The sequence below is a fragment of the Hesperophylax consimilis genome, chromosome 19 (genome assembly GCF_061612785.1).
Source record: "Hesperophylax consimilis isolate HC1 chromosome 19, BYU_Hcon_1.0, whole genome shotgun sequence".
NCBI classification, from domain to species: Eukaryota; Metazoa; Arthropoda; class Insecta; order Trichoptera; family Limnephilidae; genus Hesperophylax; species Hesperophylax consimilis.
In genome coordinates this window covers 11,869,931-11,887,236 of record NC_142854.1, presented here as the reverse complement: position 1 = coordinate 11,887,236, position 17,306 = coordinate 11,869,931, and the positions used below count along the sequence as shown (strand labels likewise).

The 17,306-nt window shown below is 32.2% G+C and overlaps 1 protein-coding gene across 1 annotated transcript in view; it reads right to left on the bottom strand.

Annotated features, from left to right (window-relative positions):
• Positions 1–417: 417 nt before the first annotated feature.
• LOC149414815 (protein obstructor-E-like) overlaps positions 418–17,306 on the bottom strand; it is a 76,343-nt gene continuing 59,454 nt past the window's right edge. The window contains exons 4-6 of the mRNA XM_089643581.1: positions 16,858–16,978; positions 3,217–3,322; positions 418–1,435 (exon numbers count right to left, since the gene is read on the bottom strand). Of these exons, the coding sequence (XP_089499707.1) occupies positions 1,280–1,435; positions 3,217–3,322; positions 16,858–16,978 (383 nt within the window). The 3' untranslated portion in view covers positions 418–1,279. The remainder of the gene's footprint in view (positions 1,436–3,216; positions 3,323–16,857; positions 16,979–17,306) is intronic.

Genomic DNA, 17,306 nt, shown 5'->3' with positions numbered 1-17,306 from the left:
TGTTCTCAGATCTCATTTAGCCAGCTTCTAGCTAGGTCGACTATCGAGACACCAATGTAATACGCGGTGTTAATAAATCCCTGATTTAACACAAAGAACCTATTATTTAAAATCTCTTCCCATGACGAGTTGGAGAACTGTTTGTGGGAACACAACAATGTGCAAGGCGGGATTTGAACCCGCGACCTCCACTTTACTAGTCGACAGCCTTGCCCCTCGGCCACGGAGGCGGTCATAAATATATATTTTTTTTAAATATTTTGTTATAAAACTATATTTGTTTATTTTTAAAGGAACCGGCAAACGCCTACATATTATTATGTAATGAGTACATGAAAAAAAATAGCGACACATGGTTCTGATCTACTAAGATGACAAATAAAACACTCACAAAGGATTTTAATTGAAACTGTATTTCACAAAATTTCACTTACACTAGGATACAGGTAATCTGTGATTTATTTTATTCAACCTTACAAAACTAACAAACTCCTTTTGTAAAATAGATTAAAAATAAAATACTGAACAAAAATCTAAAACTAGGAATAATGAATGATTGATATTTTGAATTATCAGCATTTTAGTTCAATAAATAACTTCTCGTATTTATATTCTTTGAAATACTGAATAACAATATTTTATTTAAAAGTTGCACATTCAAAATATTGCTATCTTCAAAAGATGGCAGTGAAGGACTATTTTATCGGTTTCAACATTTAAAGACATTTTTTTTCTTATTAAACGATTAGTAGATTGTACAATTTGTATCAATCAACTCTATCTATCTATTTGTATCTATCAACCTTTATCTCTTGGATAAATTATGATTATTTAGTGTATATACCTACTATATGGGAATAGCAGAAAAAATAATGGTCAAAAATTTCAAAGTTTACCTTTTACCAACGACATGTAATTTATACTAACGTTTAATTGATCATATACTTTCAACTCTATCAATTACCTCGTGAATCACAGTTGCGATATTTTTATGAGGTTAAAGGTATGTTTTTGAGGTTATAGTTATGGTTACGAACCTTACAATTTTTAACATCATTATGTAAATTATTAAATCACAAGTCGATAGCATAACGAAATATTAAAAAAAAATATTTTAAGTCTCATGTGATCTGCGCAAATGCGGAAAAATTTTCTAAATCAAAAATTTAAATGTTCTGCTCTTTCCCATTCGAGATGTGATTGTTTGTGATGATGAAAAATGAAAATTAAAATTTATGGGCTGATGATGCTAAGATATAATTATTGAATGAGGACATGTTTAGTTCCTTGTCCTCGTGCCTTGAGGACCGACGTATTCTTCCTCGTTTTTCTGTTGCTGTCTCTCTTGCTGTTGTTGCTGTCTCTCTTGAGCTTGCTGTCTCTCGTGCTGTCTCTCCTGCTGTCTTTCTTGGGAACTTTTCTTACTGGGCCTGTTCTAGAAGATGGAAAAAGATTGAGTTAGAAACATCGGACAATATAAAAAAAATCATAAAATTGAATGTTTTTCTTTATTCTGAACGATATACCTATTTGAGATTTTAATAGTGATTTATTTTTTGGGGTAACCCTACATCCTTCCTTATCCAACGTTTCGGATAGCATTACAGAGTCCATCATCAGGGCAGATGTGTAGTTTTACAGATGTGTAGAGTACTGTAGTTTTTATTTTTACTATTTTTTTATTATTTTATTTTATCTGTTTTATTTATTATTTTATTTTATTTTTATTTTATTATATTATTTATTTTAATTCTGTTCAGTTTATTTCCTGATTTTTAAAATTCGTGTAATTAAACATATTTTCAATAGTCTATTTTATTTAAACCCACAATTGTCACATATAATTGTATAATTGGAGCCTCAGCACGAGGCTCAAATTACCAAATAATATTTTATAAAAAAATATTTCTATTTGTGCCAATAAAACAATTTTAAAATGTTGTCCGAAACGTTAGCTAAAGAAGAGGAACCGCAACACGGAATAATACCTCAAAAACAAACCACTATAATGAAAATAAAAATTCACCATATAAGTCTCATAACTTGATTATTCACAATTGTGATCAAACGTGTAACTGCAACCCTTAAGAAAATGTAGACAACATCAAATACCCAGGGGGAAAAAAAGATACATTTTTCAGATGGAATGATCATGTCAAAATGTTGGTTAAATAATATTAGGAGACTTGTCTATATTTTGTTAGATCTCAAACATTAAAAAGAGTTGGTTTTACTATAATTCACTTTCGTATAATATAGTATGCTGGGGTTCCTGCCTGAAGATTGTAATAGAATCACTTAATATTGCCCAAAAACTGATTCAAAGTTATGTACAAGAAAAAAATCGGATATCGCACTCAGTTACTATACAAGGAATGCAATATTATGAATTTAAAACAACTATTTCTCACACAAACGCTTTGCCGATTTTTTAACAATATTAGTTTTGAGAAAAGAACGCACAAATTTGTACTGTAAGAATTGACTCTGATCTGAACTTTATGGCAATTCACACATAATCTTCATTTGGGCAAAAACATTATTTGTACCAGGCTCCACTTCTATTTAATAGCAGAACAGAATAAAATAAATCGTCAAATTCCTTGTGTACTTTTAAAAAGAATGTTAAATTATTTTTGCTAGCCGAGGATTTCCAACTTTTTAAAAAATCTTTGTCCTTTTAAATTATGGCATAATATGTTGTTAAAAGATATTTTTTCATCATTTTCCTTTTATAATGTTACTTTTTTTTCTTCTCTCCTTTTTAAAATATTATTTTACTATTTTTTTTGCAATTAAATATCAATGTATATCATGGGCACCCTATATGTTTACTACATTAAACTGTAATAAATTGGCTGGAATTAGATTAAAAGGTACCATGTAGGTACCCAATTCGTAGAAACGTTAATGTAACAATATTGTTCTCTTAATACGTAATCTTTGTGTTATTTTTATTATTTTGTAAAATGATCAACCTCAACACAGACTTGTCCTAGTGAGTTTAAAAATTCTAACGTAAAAAAGATACAATGTAGAATGAAATCAAAGAAAGTATAAACAATAAAATTAATTGTTGAAAGTGCTTTGCCACCCTTCAAAATCAACAAGTTTCTTGAATAGATCAAGCAAGGTTTTTCCCATCAACATATTCAAATCCAAAATGTTAACTCAAGATAAAATGTAATCACCCAACAGAAGTAGAAGTATTATTACCTGGGGGACATTCTGATTCTCTTGCAGCTCATCTTCTGGCGGGGGAGGCAGAGTTGTGGGGACATCGCAATCTTCCGTTGGTGGAACTACACATCTCAGCGATTGTCTGCAAAACAAAACATTCAAGTTATAAGACCTTGCTACGGACGTAAATAGAACGGTCATACTTGACCTGAGGTTGGGTTACTATGACAATGGCAATGCTCTAATTACGTAGAGTTACCTGCGGGACCGGATGATATCCCTACAAACCTTATCAAAGAAATTATATATATCAAAGTAATTGCTCTTCTTTTAACAAAACTTTTTAATATCTCTTTATCTGGTGGATTTTTTTCCTGAGAAGTAGAAAAGTAATTATTCACTCTAATTTTCAAAAAGGGTAACAAAAGTGATGTTTGTAATAATAACAGCTATATGTACTCAATCCACCTCTTTGAGAGTCTAATACTGGTCAAACTTTTTAAACAAAAAAACCTAACCTAACCTTACCAGTTAGATTTATGCCAGGTAAATTTCTAACTTGATTATTTATGAAAATTATATAACCAATGCTTTTAAAGAAGAAAAAAAACAATTAGACTCTGTTAATACTGATTTTATAAAAAAATGACGACCACAGAAGTATTTAATAATAGAGTTGTCAGGTCCATACTAAACTTGTTTTATTTCAAAACCCGTTCCAATTTATTTGTTATTGGAAGATGCTTTGTGAGGGAAGGGATCCATAGATTAGGTAATTTTCCTATATCCGGCTCGGTCATCTGGAATAAGCTTCCCCCAAATATTTTCACCCCTATTATCCGAGCGATGAATTCAAGCGGGTCTTAAAAAATAAATTGTTAAATAATCTCATATAAAACAGAATTTCACGTAAGTATGTAGAAATAAAATGTAAGCAATTTTAACCTCTATAACCTATTTAGTTGCGGTTTTGCTATCACGTGTGTGCCTAATATCCAACGCCCTTACTATCTAATGAACAACATACACGTAGTCATCAATATTACCTTAATAATTTTTTTTTGTTTTTATGCGAAAAAAAAAGTTCAATAAAATCACTTATTATTAATAATTGCCTGTTAGTATTTAACAATTTTATATTGATTTATTGTTATCCCTCTTGTCATTGTCAGTATGGTCACCCTATGATTGTGACTGATAAGCCAAACGCTGGTACTTTGTAATACTTACTTAATTAGTAAAATGTTATTGTTGCCAACTTTAAACTGAATTTTAGTTTGAATCACTGTAGTGTTTATTTTGTAGGTTAATACGAGTATTATCAATATTATATTGAGTTTACATGTATTTTTCATTATCTAATATATATTGATTGTTTGTTTTTGGTGGGTTGCCGGGATTTGAATTGCATACAAATCTACAGTTTTATCTCGAGGTTGATGAAAATTTGCACACTTGACCTTCAAAACAATATAGGAAGGTCACTGTTTACACGAGATTATAAAAACCAATCTGTTCCACCCCTTAAAACAATTGACTTTTTTATTTAATTTTGCACGTCGGACGTTCAAAATAAGAAGAAAATTGCTATCTCCATCTTGTTTCAAAATACTGCATAAAGTTCGGGCAACGCCGGGGATATCAGATGCACATTATTAATATCCACATTAACATAAAAAAATTAAGTTTTTTTTGTACACATCTACAGTTTAGAGTTTGATGAAATTCAGCACACTTGAACTTCAAAATACAGAAAAGATCGTTGTCCGCGTGATAATTCTAAAAACTACACCCATCCTCTGTCACCCCTGAATGCAGAATTTTAATACTTCTCGATGATTTTTTCAACATTTGACATTCAAAATCAGGGACTTAAGCTATGTATCTATCGCATTTTTCACAAAAACGACGCTATACAATTTATCCAGTTATTATTATCATTTTTATGTGTAAGTGCTTAAACTGACAAGTGTTTCCGAACAATCTTTGCCTTAAATCATAAGTAACACGATAGAATGTACTGAAAAGTTTAAGTACCGCTCAAAGGGTATTAAATAATGAAAGTTTGAATAAAACACTTGAATTAATATTACAGACACTTGCTGAACGTATAAAAGGTTTTGTTTCAAAGCTCCCTTGCTTTGTTTTACAAAACCCCTAAAATCCTTGAGCAGTAATTGGGTGTGGGAATTACATACAACTAATCTTTATTAAGTATGATGGAAATTTCAGAGCAGTTGATATAATCTTTGAGAAAATATTGGTAACCAATTTTCATTCCCTTTTAATTATTATAATACATACTTCAACCCTTAAAAACAAAGTATGTTTTATTACGACCGGTCAGTGGTTGAGTGGGCATAGCGCTTGGGTCTCACCCGAGCGTCGCGTGTTCGATTCCTCGGCTGGCTAAGTCCTCCGTCACAACACAAGCAACATTTTCGGCTTTCTGTGGTGGTAGTAGGAGATTTTCAAACATTGTTGTGTTATTCGTAACCCGGGAATGTTTGTCTTTCTTTAAAAAAAAAAAAAAAAAAATTATAACTATTTTAAATTGCATTTAAAAAACGAAAAAATAGTGATAAAAATTAGGTTTGACTGGGGATTGAACCTTCCTACTCAGGAACTGGAGTCGATAATTCTAATAACCTTGCCAAATTCGGATTGGGTAGGACCTAAACTTATTTCTAGTATTAACTGCAGTAATTTCATTCAATTTCCGAGAAATACGTATATGTGCGTCTGCGTGTGCGTGATTGCCACCAAAAGATGACAGAATGCATTGTCCTACACTCATTCATCATTCACCGAAAACCAAAGTTACTAACCTTCCATAAACCATGTGTATTTATTTCTGTGGTAGAGAGTAAGTTCTTTGGCTCTGGTCCTAGAGTTATATGGGAATACACCAGGAGGAAGATTACTGAATTTAAATTGGTCAATTCATGCATTGAAATTGTTGGGGACGGAACAGCACCGTCGCAACGCGGAATGCAATACGAATGGGAAGTTTGGATATGCCGACTTACCTTTTTCTATTCTTCCACGGTTTTCTATCTTTTGCGCTGGTTCATACACAAATCACAAAATTTCACCATAATGCGCGAGCTCACGATGGCTTTTTATTTTCGATACGGTCGATAAAGGGGGCTCCGTAATCAAACGCTGTTGACAGGACGATTTTTTCCACTCAACTAACGTTCAACTAAGTCGGCATAGGAAGAGGTAGGAGTTGGGTCGGTGGGCAACAATAATTTTGTAAAGGAGATTAAAAGGAAAGGTGTAGGTAACACAACAGAAATAATACAGTTTATTTATTGTATTATGTTTATTTCTTTGTTCTACAGGTATTTTAATGAAAAATCTAAAAACTAGGGTCATTGATCCATTCAGCCAAGGTGCGTTGTCAGGAAATACTGCAAATGCGTGCCCAACATTATATCACATGGGAACTGGTCGTTTCCACGTTCAACAGCTCGGATTTACCCGCCTCTATGTTTCCTCCGTACTTGTCTTCAAGAATCATGTCCACTCCTTATTCTCCTCAAAAGACCCTCTACACAGCATCTCCAAATATGACGTCAAAAAAAATTAACTCCACCAATATTCGCGCCTCATTCCAAGGTGGAACGTACCGATTCTATAAAGAAGCTTTTGTGTGAAACCATAAGATATAACATTGACTGAAACGACTTTAGCTATTTTAAGTGACATGATGCTTATCAACCTTTTTCTGAATATTCTTACCCTCAAAACTTCCTTTACTTTCACAACTGTCCTCAAATTGGGAACGCAATGCTTTTCTTTGTTGTGATCTTGGTGATTAAACATAGCTAAAGTCACAAAAAAGTTTTCTTTCCAACCTGCGCCTTTTAACCTTTCACTTGACTAAGAATCTATAAATATTAAATACAAAGTCTGAAAAATCTATCTTTTTAATATCGAGAGCTTCCTACCAAAAATAACGAGCTGGAATTACAAGCCGAACCGGAAAAGATTGTATTATTACTATTATTAGAAAAGAACAAAGCGGAAGAACCTACAGGAAATGATTTTCCAATATTAAGGTGGATTAGTTGAGTTTGCCCAAGCGTAATGAACTGTTTTTCAAAGGATTTTACGGTTCAGTATAAAATTGTCAGTTTTACCGCATTCGTGCCCAAAACGCATTTTAATTTATTTACGGTACAAGTTACCTTTAAGTATAGAATAAAATGCTTTTTACAAAAAAAAGATTACAAAACAATTACACAGGGTTACTATATCTATCAATTTGATAACTAAATTTAAAACTAAAATTTTCAATCAGGTTAAATAAAATGGTACAAGAAAATATAATTTTTTTTTCACATGTACGAGTATCAAATACTTTTTATAATAATTAGAATAAAATTGCTTTGTTTTTAATACGGCTTTATTAAGTATTTTTTAATATATAAAACCAACCGGTTTCGGTTCTTCCTGAACCGTTATATAAAAACATATTGTTATTTTTGTATAACCCTGATAAAGGTTCGCGGAAAACCGAAACCGATTGGTTTTATTTATTAAAATGTGTACAAAAAAGTGGCACTAAAAAAAAACTTATATTATTAGTATTAAAAGTATTATCCAAAAACAAGCACCAAAAGAAAAGGCAATTAACTGTGAACATTTTAAAATTTTGGCAAAGTCTTTAGAATTAGAAAATGATTTATAGTAAAATTCTCGTGTAATTAGATGTCAGATTCATTGTATTTTCAAAAAAGTAAAAAAGGCATTTCCTCTAAAATTCTTACATTTAATTTCGTAACACAATTTATTAATATATTGTTTAACGTATGCCTTATGTTTATTTTACAAGAATTATCGTTACGTTACTTTCTGCAAACCTTATTATTCCGTCAACACGTCATTTATAACTAGGTTAACGAGACATTTCAACAATATAAAGTGTATTAAACTGTTATATTTTGCCTTTGTTAGTGTTCTCTAGTCAATTCTCTCGTCTGGAATCCACATTACAATATTCGTGTACAAGCTATTAAGAACGAATACAAAAAAAAAATTCTTACGTTTTCTAAGTTTTAAAATCGGTATAACTACAACACTCTTTTAAATTAAATGAATATACTTAAGGCGATGCACTACGTCGTGTAATATTTTAAATTGAGCTGCTATCAATAACAACCCTTACGTAGATAGCGATAAGGTTTAAATTCCCGCTCAACACCATCCGCCTGTTTTGATTTATGCAAGAAAAAAACATGGCCAAAAAGTGCCTTTTATTTTATTTTGTGGATGTTCAGGCATAAATATTTAAAATTTTTTTCGATCATTTTATAAATAACTTAATTTTCCACACTATACAATAAAATCATAACCAAAAATGGGTTCGTAAGTAGGAGATTTTGAACTTTAAAACAGTTTTTATAGGCCTTTACATTATTTTTTTCTGGGCTTATAAAAAGACTTATCTAAAAAATACTCTACTTAAAAAAGTATTCCTAGTAAAGAAAAATTACATTTTAAAAATGTGAATTATTCATTCATTGGGACACAAAACTTTTTAAGCATCAATTTAAATCCTGGCGCTCATGAAATGAACGTGAGTATTTTAAATTCATTTCATCAACTTGGTAAATGTTATTTATTTTCTCGCAAACAGTTCAGTGCACGATAGTTAAAATGCAAATATTCTCAATAATTCAGAAACTCCTTCTTCCCATAAAGAATATAAAAATAAAACACAAACTAAAAGGGGAAACTCTTTACTTATCAAAACAGTGCTCAGCGAGTCGAGTAGCCCCTTGAGACCATCTGCCTCGACTTCCCCGTTTCTCAAGAAGCGAATAATAACAGAACCTTACTAATGGGAGCTACAGACTATTCAATTTTGTTGTGCGGTTGTATCAATATGGTTTTAGTTGAACGTACAATTGTGGAGATGCGTTGTATGCGATAAGAGGTCGTAGCTATTATGTTGAACGGTTGCACCGCCAGAGCATTCAACCACCATCCAACCACCCAACCGCCAACCAAGTTGGATCGTCTGTAGCGTGGTTGAGCGTTTGAATCATCTTTACTCGGTCTGTCTAGGGAGCTGTTGTGCTAAGTTTTCTGTGAGCGTACATTTAACATTTAAAAATATAATGATCGTGAAGTTTCGACGGGATTCTTTTTACATTATATGAAGGTTAAACTTGGTTGTGGGATACTACAAGCAAGCTGTACGCTGATAGAGATACCAGGAATAACGTTCTTGTTACCCGTTTGAAGCAGTTGTGGGACTACTTTATTTCCTCCCACATGTGCCAATACTAACGCGAATTAATCCGCTGCTATACGCAAGCGAGCATGAGAAGAGAAATCTCCATTCCTGTTTCAACGTTCGATCCAACCGCCACTATCTCTACTCTTTCTGCCACCGTCTTCGCGTCCTGTAAAATTGTAATATTCGTCCTCACGAATAAACTAAATTAATTGTGCAGACACTCGTTTCAATCTCCCATCTCCTGAACACAATTTACGGTTCGGGCAGCCGCCGTAAATTACAAATAAGTATAGCTCTCATACATACTACACGCTGCCACACAGTTAAAATGTGTTGAAAAGAAATGAATCCGTAAAAAGCTAAAATTTACGTATGACTGATTTTTTGTTTGTTCTTTGTTTCGTCTTTTTTTTCATGTTAAAAGAAAAATATGCTACTAGAGCGATCGCAATTTTTTTTAGCGAAATACATTGGTTGAACCAACCAAATTGAGTGGTCCGTATGGGGTTTAAGACTGTTCCTCTATAACACGTTGGTAGTATGGCAAAGTTCGTTGCGTCTGCCTCACTCTGAAGGAAGGTTGAGGGAAGTTTGCCAAGTTTTATGAATCAGAAAATGCAATTAAAATATTGTAGAAATGAGAACAAAATGCTGTTTGCTGAGTTTATGCAGTTTTTTTAATGTTTTTCTTTGTTGTTAACACTACAACGACCACAATTATAAATTTTTGGTGTGGCATAAAATAAATTAAACAAAAGTTATTGAAATTGATTACTTTACTTAATTAGGTACACATTTTGTATAATATAGTCTACACAAACACAAATGAAATTAATATTCGGCGACTTGAAATACGTGCGCAAAGATCAACATGAGATACAAAACTGACACCAAAAGACAGTGACCAATCAACGTACAGATCGATCTTAACCCTCTGTCTGCTGTACACTGATGATTTTACTTCTAGAAATGTGTATTATTTGTTATCACATAAAAAAAATATCGAGTTTGAATGATATGCGATACCTAAAGACAGATACAAATTAATACTGTCATTCTGCGAAGTGGAATGAGTATGTTGTAAACCTGAAGGAAAATGTTGTAAACAAACTCAGTTTAATAGCCCTAACCGTCACATTGACGGCGGCGGTCACTGAAGGTATAAATCAATTTATTTCAAAAAGTAAATAACCTACGTACCTGTTTTTTAATTAAATCAAGAATCATGAAAAGTAGAAAAATATCGAATGAATACAATACTCTAAGAAAAATAAGTCACATTCCATTGGGCAGCCGTCAAAATGACGGCTAGGGTCTTTTTAGTAGGATCAACAAAGTTGATATATATCTATAAGTTTTCTGACGAAGATTAAATATTATTTCTTTCGAATAAACTCACTCTGGTTCACATAGTGAGGACTGAAACGTAATTTTTTTTTCGAATTACTTCAAAATCTTTACTTTAAAACGGACATCTATAATGAATTTCGACTTTAATACGGACATGTGTCTAGTGTAGTAGTCGAAAAGCGTGTAAAAAACTGTATATAAATATATTTTAAGAATAAAAGAAAGAAAAAAATAAATATATCGGAATGGTGAACTCAATAATACCTTTTTTTTCAATACACTTTGTTTCAGCCTACAACGCAATTTCCATTATAAGCTATTGCTACGCTTTGAAACATCCATCTAACACTATAAAAATAAGGCAAGTTGCCATTTTTATGGCTATGTTATACAATTTAATGAACGTATTAAAAACACGGCAAGAAATTCTAGTAAAACCGGGCACTAGCTGCTGAGATTATATAAATATTTGAACTTAATTTTTATACATTTTGAAAACATATATACCTGTATTTTCATCAGTTCTCCACTGGGTTAATTTAGATATAATAAAATGATTATTTAATCCAATTAAAAAAATCCTAATTCGTATAATTTTATTACTTCCACCAAAAAGAAAGGGTATTGTTTGATATTGTTTGAAAGTTCGCGTTCTGTGATGGTGTCCATCCACAAAATTGCATTTTCATGTAAATTCTCTGGCATAAAAAAGAAAACATTAAAAAATAATACGAAAAGTTCATAGAGCTTTTCACAAACGGCGGAATTAATTTTATTCACGAAAAGGCACTGGCGTTAAATATTACTTGGAAAAAGTTCACAACGCTTACTGAAGTAGTAATTTGTACTGAACATTCGCTGTAAAATGAAAAATATTTTGAAACGGTTATCGTAAGTTACAATCTGCGATTTCTCAATTAGAATAACTGTGACAAAATCACAAATATTAAAACGTAAGAGAAGAAGTCATGTACAAAAATTTGCGACGCGCGGCCCTTGTGTATTGGATAGACCTATGGTTGAATTTGCCCTAGCAAGTCTTCAAAATAAATTGGGAATCTTAACGACCAGTGATGAAGTCGTGAACAAAACAATATTCATCAATACAAAGGGTTTATTTTAATTATTTCTGATGAATGTATTACTAAAATCTCAGATATTTCTAGAGAAATCTCTTGGAAAGTTACTAATTCATCGTCTAGAAAAATAAAATCTGGTGTTTAGCGCTAATTTTATAGTTGAAAAACGTTTTATATAATTTTAAAAAGGTTTTACATAAAATATTTCTATTTATTGTTAAAATATAGTGTGGTAAGTATTAGACATTCATTTATTATATTTAGATGAGACATGAAGCGAAAAAATGGGTTCATCCACTGAATCCGCTCTACGCGCAAAGCTTATCGTATTCTAATAGTGGAACCACGCCTCTAATTGTATAGTTCTATGGATTAAGAGGGATTTAATGAATAGTGCATTGACAACCGGCAAAATAAATACTATACAAAATAAGTTGAATTCTCGCATATAGCACCATACGATTGAAGTGGGGGACACAGTGTCAAAATTCAACATGTAAATGAAACATTTTTTTTTTTTTTGAGTTTTGATAATGGCCTCAAAAGCCGAAACATCTGTCACATTAAAAACTGTAAAAATAACAGAAATACTTGCAGAAATTAATAATTATTATTACATTATTAAATTTGGTTTATTTTAAATTTATTTAAAAAATTAAATGGAGTTCTACGAATTAAACGCCAAAAAACAATAAATAAATGAAACATCGTTGTTATGTTTTGCAAAGAAAAAAGAAACACGTTGTTCTAATAAAATCATGGACAAAACGTGTAATATCGGTGATATCTACGCTTACGACATTATAATATAGGGAATATGTGCTGAGTAACGTTAAGCTTGGCATAACCAAGTCGAGCTCAAAAGCTACTGATCTGCTTTCTTACGGAGCAATCTAAATTGAACTTTGACAATTTTGTGACCTCTGACAGTCTGTGTAAAATATATTTTATCTATGTGCAATTCCTATTGCTGGTATTAATTGTACTCCCAGAAAAAGTATAATTCTCAGTTTAATAATATTACTTACGTCAGCGACATTACATATTTTTGCTGGATACAATAATTATTAAGAGCTAACCTTTAAATACACAAGTCTTTAAATAATCGTTGTAGCAATTTAAAGTGATAGAGTTCGATATTGTAATATAAGAATTATCTGTTTATTTTGTGCACAAGACGCCTGACGAGTTGAAAGGTTCCAAGGGAATAATACAGGGCTTTCTTGGGGTCTGTTTTCAAGGTGGAAAATACAGGCATTTCAAGTCCACCCCGTCTCTTCCCCCTCTTCATGAATACCCTACTCCACCCTTCGATATAAATAAATGTGTACTATTGCTGTTCTCCGTACAACCCTCAACCCTTTGATCAATTTGAAATAAATTTATCAGTAACTCATAAGAAACCTTCTGTAAATCATGCACACCCTATTTCTTTCCCTCCTTCCGAATTGCAAATAGAAGAACCATAAAAATAAATTCCTCCTTCAAAACTAATGCCAGATTTTGACTTCTGCTCTGTGAAGTTTTGCACTCTGTTTTTCCGTATTTAATTTCCGAGAAATATTGTTGTTTACCCTTCTTTCTACCCTTGTACTGCACCCTACCCCCCTTAAGGCTTCTAGTTACTCAGCCCGCCCAACGCCAGGCACGTGCGGTCAGTTATTAGTAAAATAATTCATACAATCATACTGATAGAAAAATCATAACATACTCAAAATAAGAATACAATAGCAATGGGACTCTTTTGCGCTATTCAAATGAATTTTGACTACAGAAGGCTTATAAAAATAAAAAATACGATAACTAACTAACCTTACCATTAATACATATTTTACGATTACCTATTAAAAATATTTTATTATTGAATACAGTTTTAGGGATTCCTAAACGAAAATCTGAAACAGATGAATCTGAAAAAGATATGGTCGCATCTAGCACTCGAACCCAGGACACTTGCCTTGCCGGGGCACCGCTCTACCAACTGAGCTAATCTTTTTCCAATTTTTCTGTTTCAGATTTTCGTTTAGGAATCGCTAATATGGTCTTCAATAATTAAATATTACAATTTGAGGTTATACTCACTAAGTTATTCCAAAAAATAAATATTCATCCTAGACTTGCAGAAAAAAGTCAATAGATGTCACACATTAAAATTAAAATAAGACATGTTTATTTAAAGACACTGTCTAGATTGCATTTAGTTCGGGTTGAATCTTGCGATCATAAATAAAGATAGTTGCCAATTAAAATGTGCGTTGAGAAAAATGAAGACAATGTTGGTAGTTCTGATTCAATGTATTATACAGTTAAATATGACCGAAGGAGATAGGGTCCCATTAGCTCAGTTGGTAGAGCGGTGCCCCGGCAAGGCAAGGGTCCTGAGTTCGAGTCCTAGATGTGACAGTATCTTTTTCTGATTTTTCTGTTTCAGATTTTCGTTTAGGAATCGCTAATATTGTCTTCAATAATTAAATATTACAATTTGAGATTTTACTCACTAAGTTATTCCAAAAAAAAAATCTATTAAAAAACTTATCGACAAGAAGATAAGTCAACAAAATCGAACACTTGAATTGAAAAATGGCATCTTGAAAAACGGATTATTTTTAACGTTTACTTTTGAGGTAAAAATTCAAAATAATGGGAAAAAAATCTGTGTAAAATGTTCAAGGGCAAGAAACTGAATTATTATGCTTTCATTCGATAATACATCTTAAGTGCTTACCTTGTAAACGATGATATTTTAACTGAATGAACGTAAATTACATCGACGTAAACATCGTATCGATCCACTCTGACCTTTTAAATTATTATTTTCGTACGGTGTGGACGCAGATCAGTCAATCTCAAAGATAGAAAATTTTAAGAGGAACATAAAGTATTTTTTGCTACGTTCTGTGACTAAAACTAGTAGTTCTGTAAACGGTAGATCTTACGTCCAAAAAAGTATGTTAAGACTCGTATAATCAAACATAAGATTTGTAAGCAGATGGATTTTTTTGTTGTTTCAAATACGGAATAATACAATTTGTGGAAAGAAACGTCATTATCTCCAGGATTCTAAAGACAATTCTTCTATCAAACTTTCTTCTGGTAGTTAGGCAATGTGAATAAGAGTGTTAAAATAATCGCAACAATTTCACATTTGAAAAAAAGGATCTTTACTATACCATTAAAACGGCCACCATCTTGAAATGCAGACGGAACATACAAATAAATTTATAGACAGGCGAAATACAACACGGTCGAGTAAAAACAATAAATTTTGTCATTTCATCTTGCATTTCATTTGCACTTTTTACAGAAGAAAGCATAGATAATAGAAACAAGGGAGAGAGGCCATACACCATTTTAGCATGAAGTAGCCCGCACAAAAGTGTCACCAACAATGTTCATCCATACCATAGCAAAACGCATCTATGCATACCAAACGCATAACTTTCATTGGCTCTGCCACGTGGATTGTGCGAAGGAAAGATAGCGTTGTTGCAAAGTCCTCCAAAGAGTTGATTTTGTTGTTTGTTGCTCCCTTTGTTGTTAAAATTGGCTATAAACAACTAATAGTTTTGAAGTTACTAAAAACGTTAAATCCATTGCATATGAACGGAGACAACTTAAAGTTATTGCGTTTTAAAGCCAATGAATCCACGTCTCTTTCATCGTTTATTCCATATATTTTTAGGTTCAATAAATTTGGCACATGATGGCAAGCCATCATTCAAAACATTTTGCAAACTTTGCGTGATATGCCAAAAATCACTCGAGTGAACACAAAGTATTGCTAATTTATTAAGAATCTTATCGAAACGAATAATAAGACCAGATTTTTAATAAATTAAGAGTATTTCATATTAGTAAGTTTTCGCATTGTACTTTGGTTACTAAATCTGTTAATGGTTTGTTAAGGATGCTTACAAAGGCGCACAAATTCCCGTAACTTTGTTTTTAATCCTTTAAAATTTTCGCGAACAAGCGATATCCTATTCTCTTGTAATTCCGCAGTTCTGTGTTTGTATTTTGGTTCGTTGTCTTATTATAGCCTTCCAAGTTTGTAGAATATTCTGAAATAAAATCAAGCAAGGCTCTATTCGTAGATTTGATCATCGAAATTTTATGAAACACTTTTGAAACCATTTATGATATGCTTTGATGTCAAATTTTCGGCGAGCTTAGAAAATATTCAGTAACACTTTAAAAATCAAATGTTAACATTATTAATATAAAAATCTTAACTAAGAAACAAAGAAAGAATTTGGAAATTTGTGATGCAGCAGAAATTCTTGATAGAACACTAGTTTAGAATAGAGAATGGGTTTGGTTATGTGTGAAGTAACAAAAATTCTAGATAGAAATTTAGTTTAGAACAGAGAATGGGTTTAGTTTTGTGTGAAGCAGGAGAAATTTTAGATATACCATTAGTTTAGAAGAGAGAATTGGTTTGGTTTTGTGTGAAGCAGCAGAAACTCCATATATAACATTAGATTAGTATAGAGGATGGGTTTGGTTATTTATGAAGCAGCAGAAACTTTAGATAGACCATTAGTTTAGAACAGATAATTGGTTTGGTTTTGTGTGAAGCAGCAGAAACTCTAGATAGAACATTACTTTAGAATAGAGGATGGGTTTGGTTGTGTGTGAAGCAGCAGAAATTCTAGATAGAACATTAGTTAGTAATTTGCATTGAATTCAATTGTCATTTTCAAATTGTTCAGAAAAGCGATAAAGTAGGTTGGTACTAAAATGCAATTATTTTTACTATTGCAAAAAAGTGTATTTCTTTTGTTTAAATTATGATAGATTTATCTGACCGATGAACAAGGACACCCTAGTTCCGGACATATAATATATTATTTGTACACTCCTACACATCGGTAATCAGCTGCTTCTAACGCTCTCCATTTTGCCATTGACCATGGGTGGCACCAGGTGTGAGTTCTCAGTTTGGCGTACAAGGAAGAAGATAGCCGTATAAGAATCAAGGGTATGATATCTCACCTGTCGAACACAAGCATAGCAGGACACCTCTGCAGACGCGGGTATCCACCTTGACACTGCCAGTAGCGGTTGCAGGACTTGCCCAGTGGTACATTTCCATTAGCGTCTTCGTTGCAGAGGGCTGTAAAATAGAAAATCAGATCAGGATGGGTAGTATAGGTAGTATAAGAAACTTTATTCACCCCTTAAATTGAATATCAGTTTTTTTTAAATTTTAGCATTAAATGAAAATAACAAACTTTGGTGTCACTATTTTTAATAAAAAATACCAAAATGTTTTAAAGCAAAATGTCTTCACTAGGATACAAAGTAAACTGAAAATTGCGACATGAGAACTAGAGACATAAATATAACAATACGCAGTGGAAGAATGTAAATAATCAGTTAAAATTATTCAGTAACGTAACAATTATAGTGATTTATTTTTTGGGCGTTATGCCGTGTTGCGC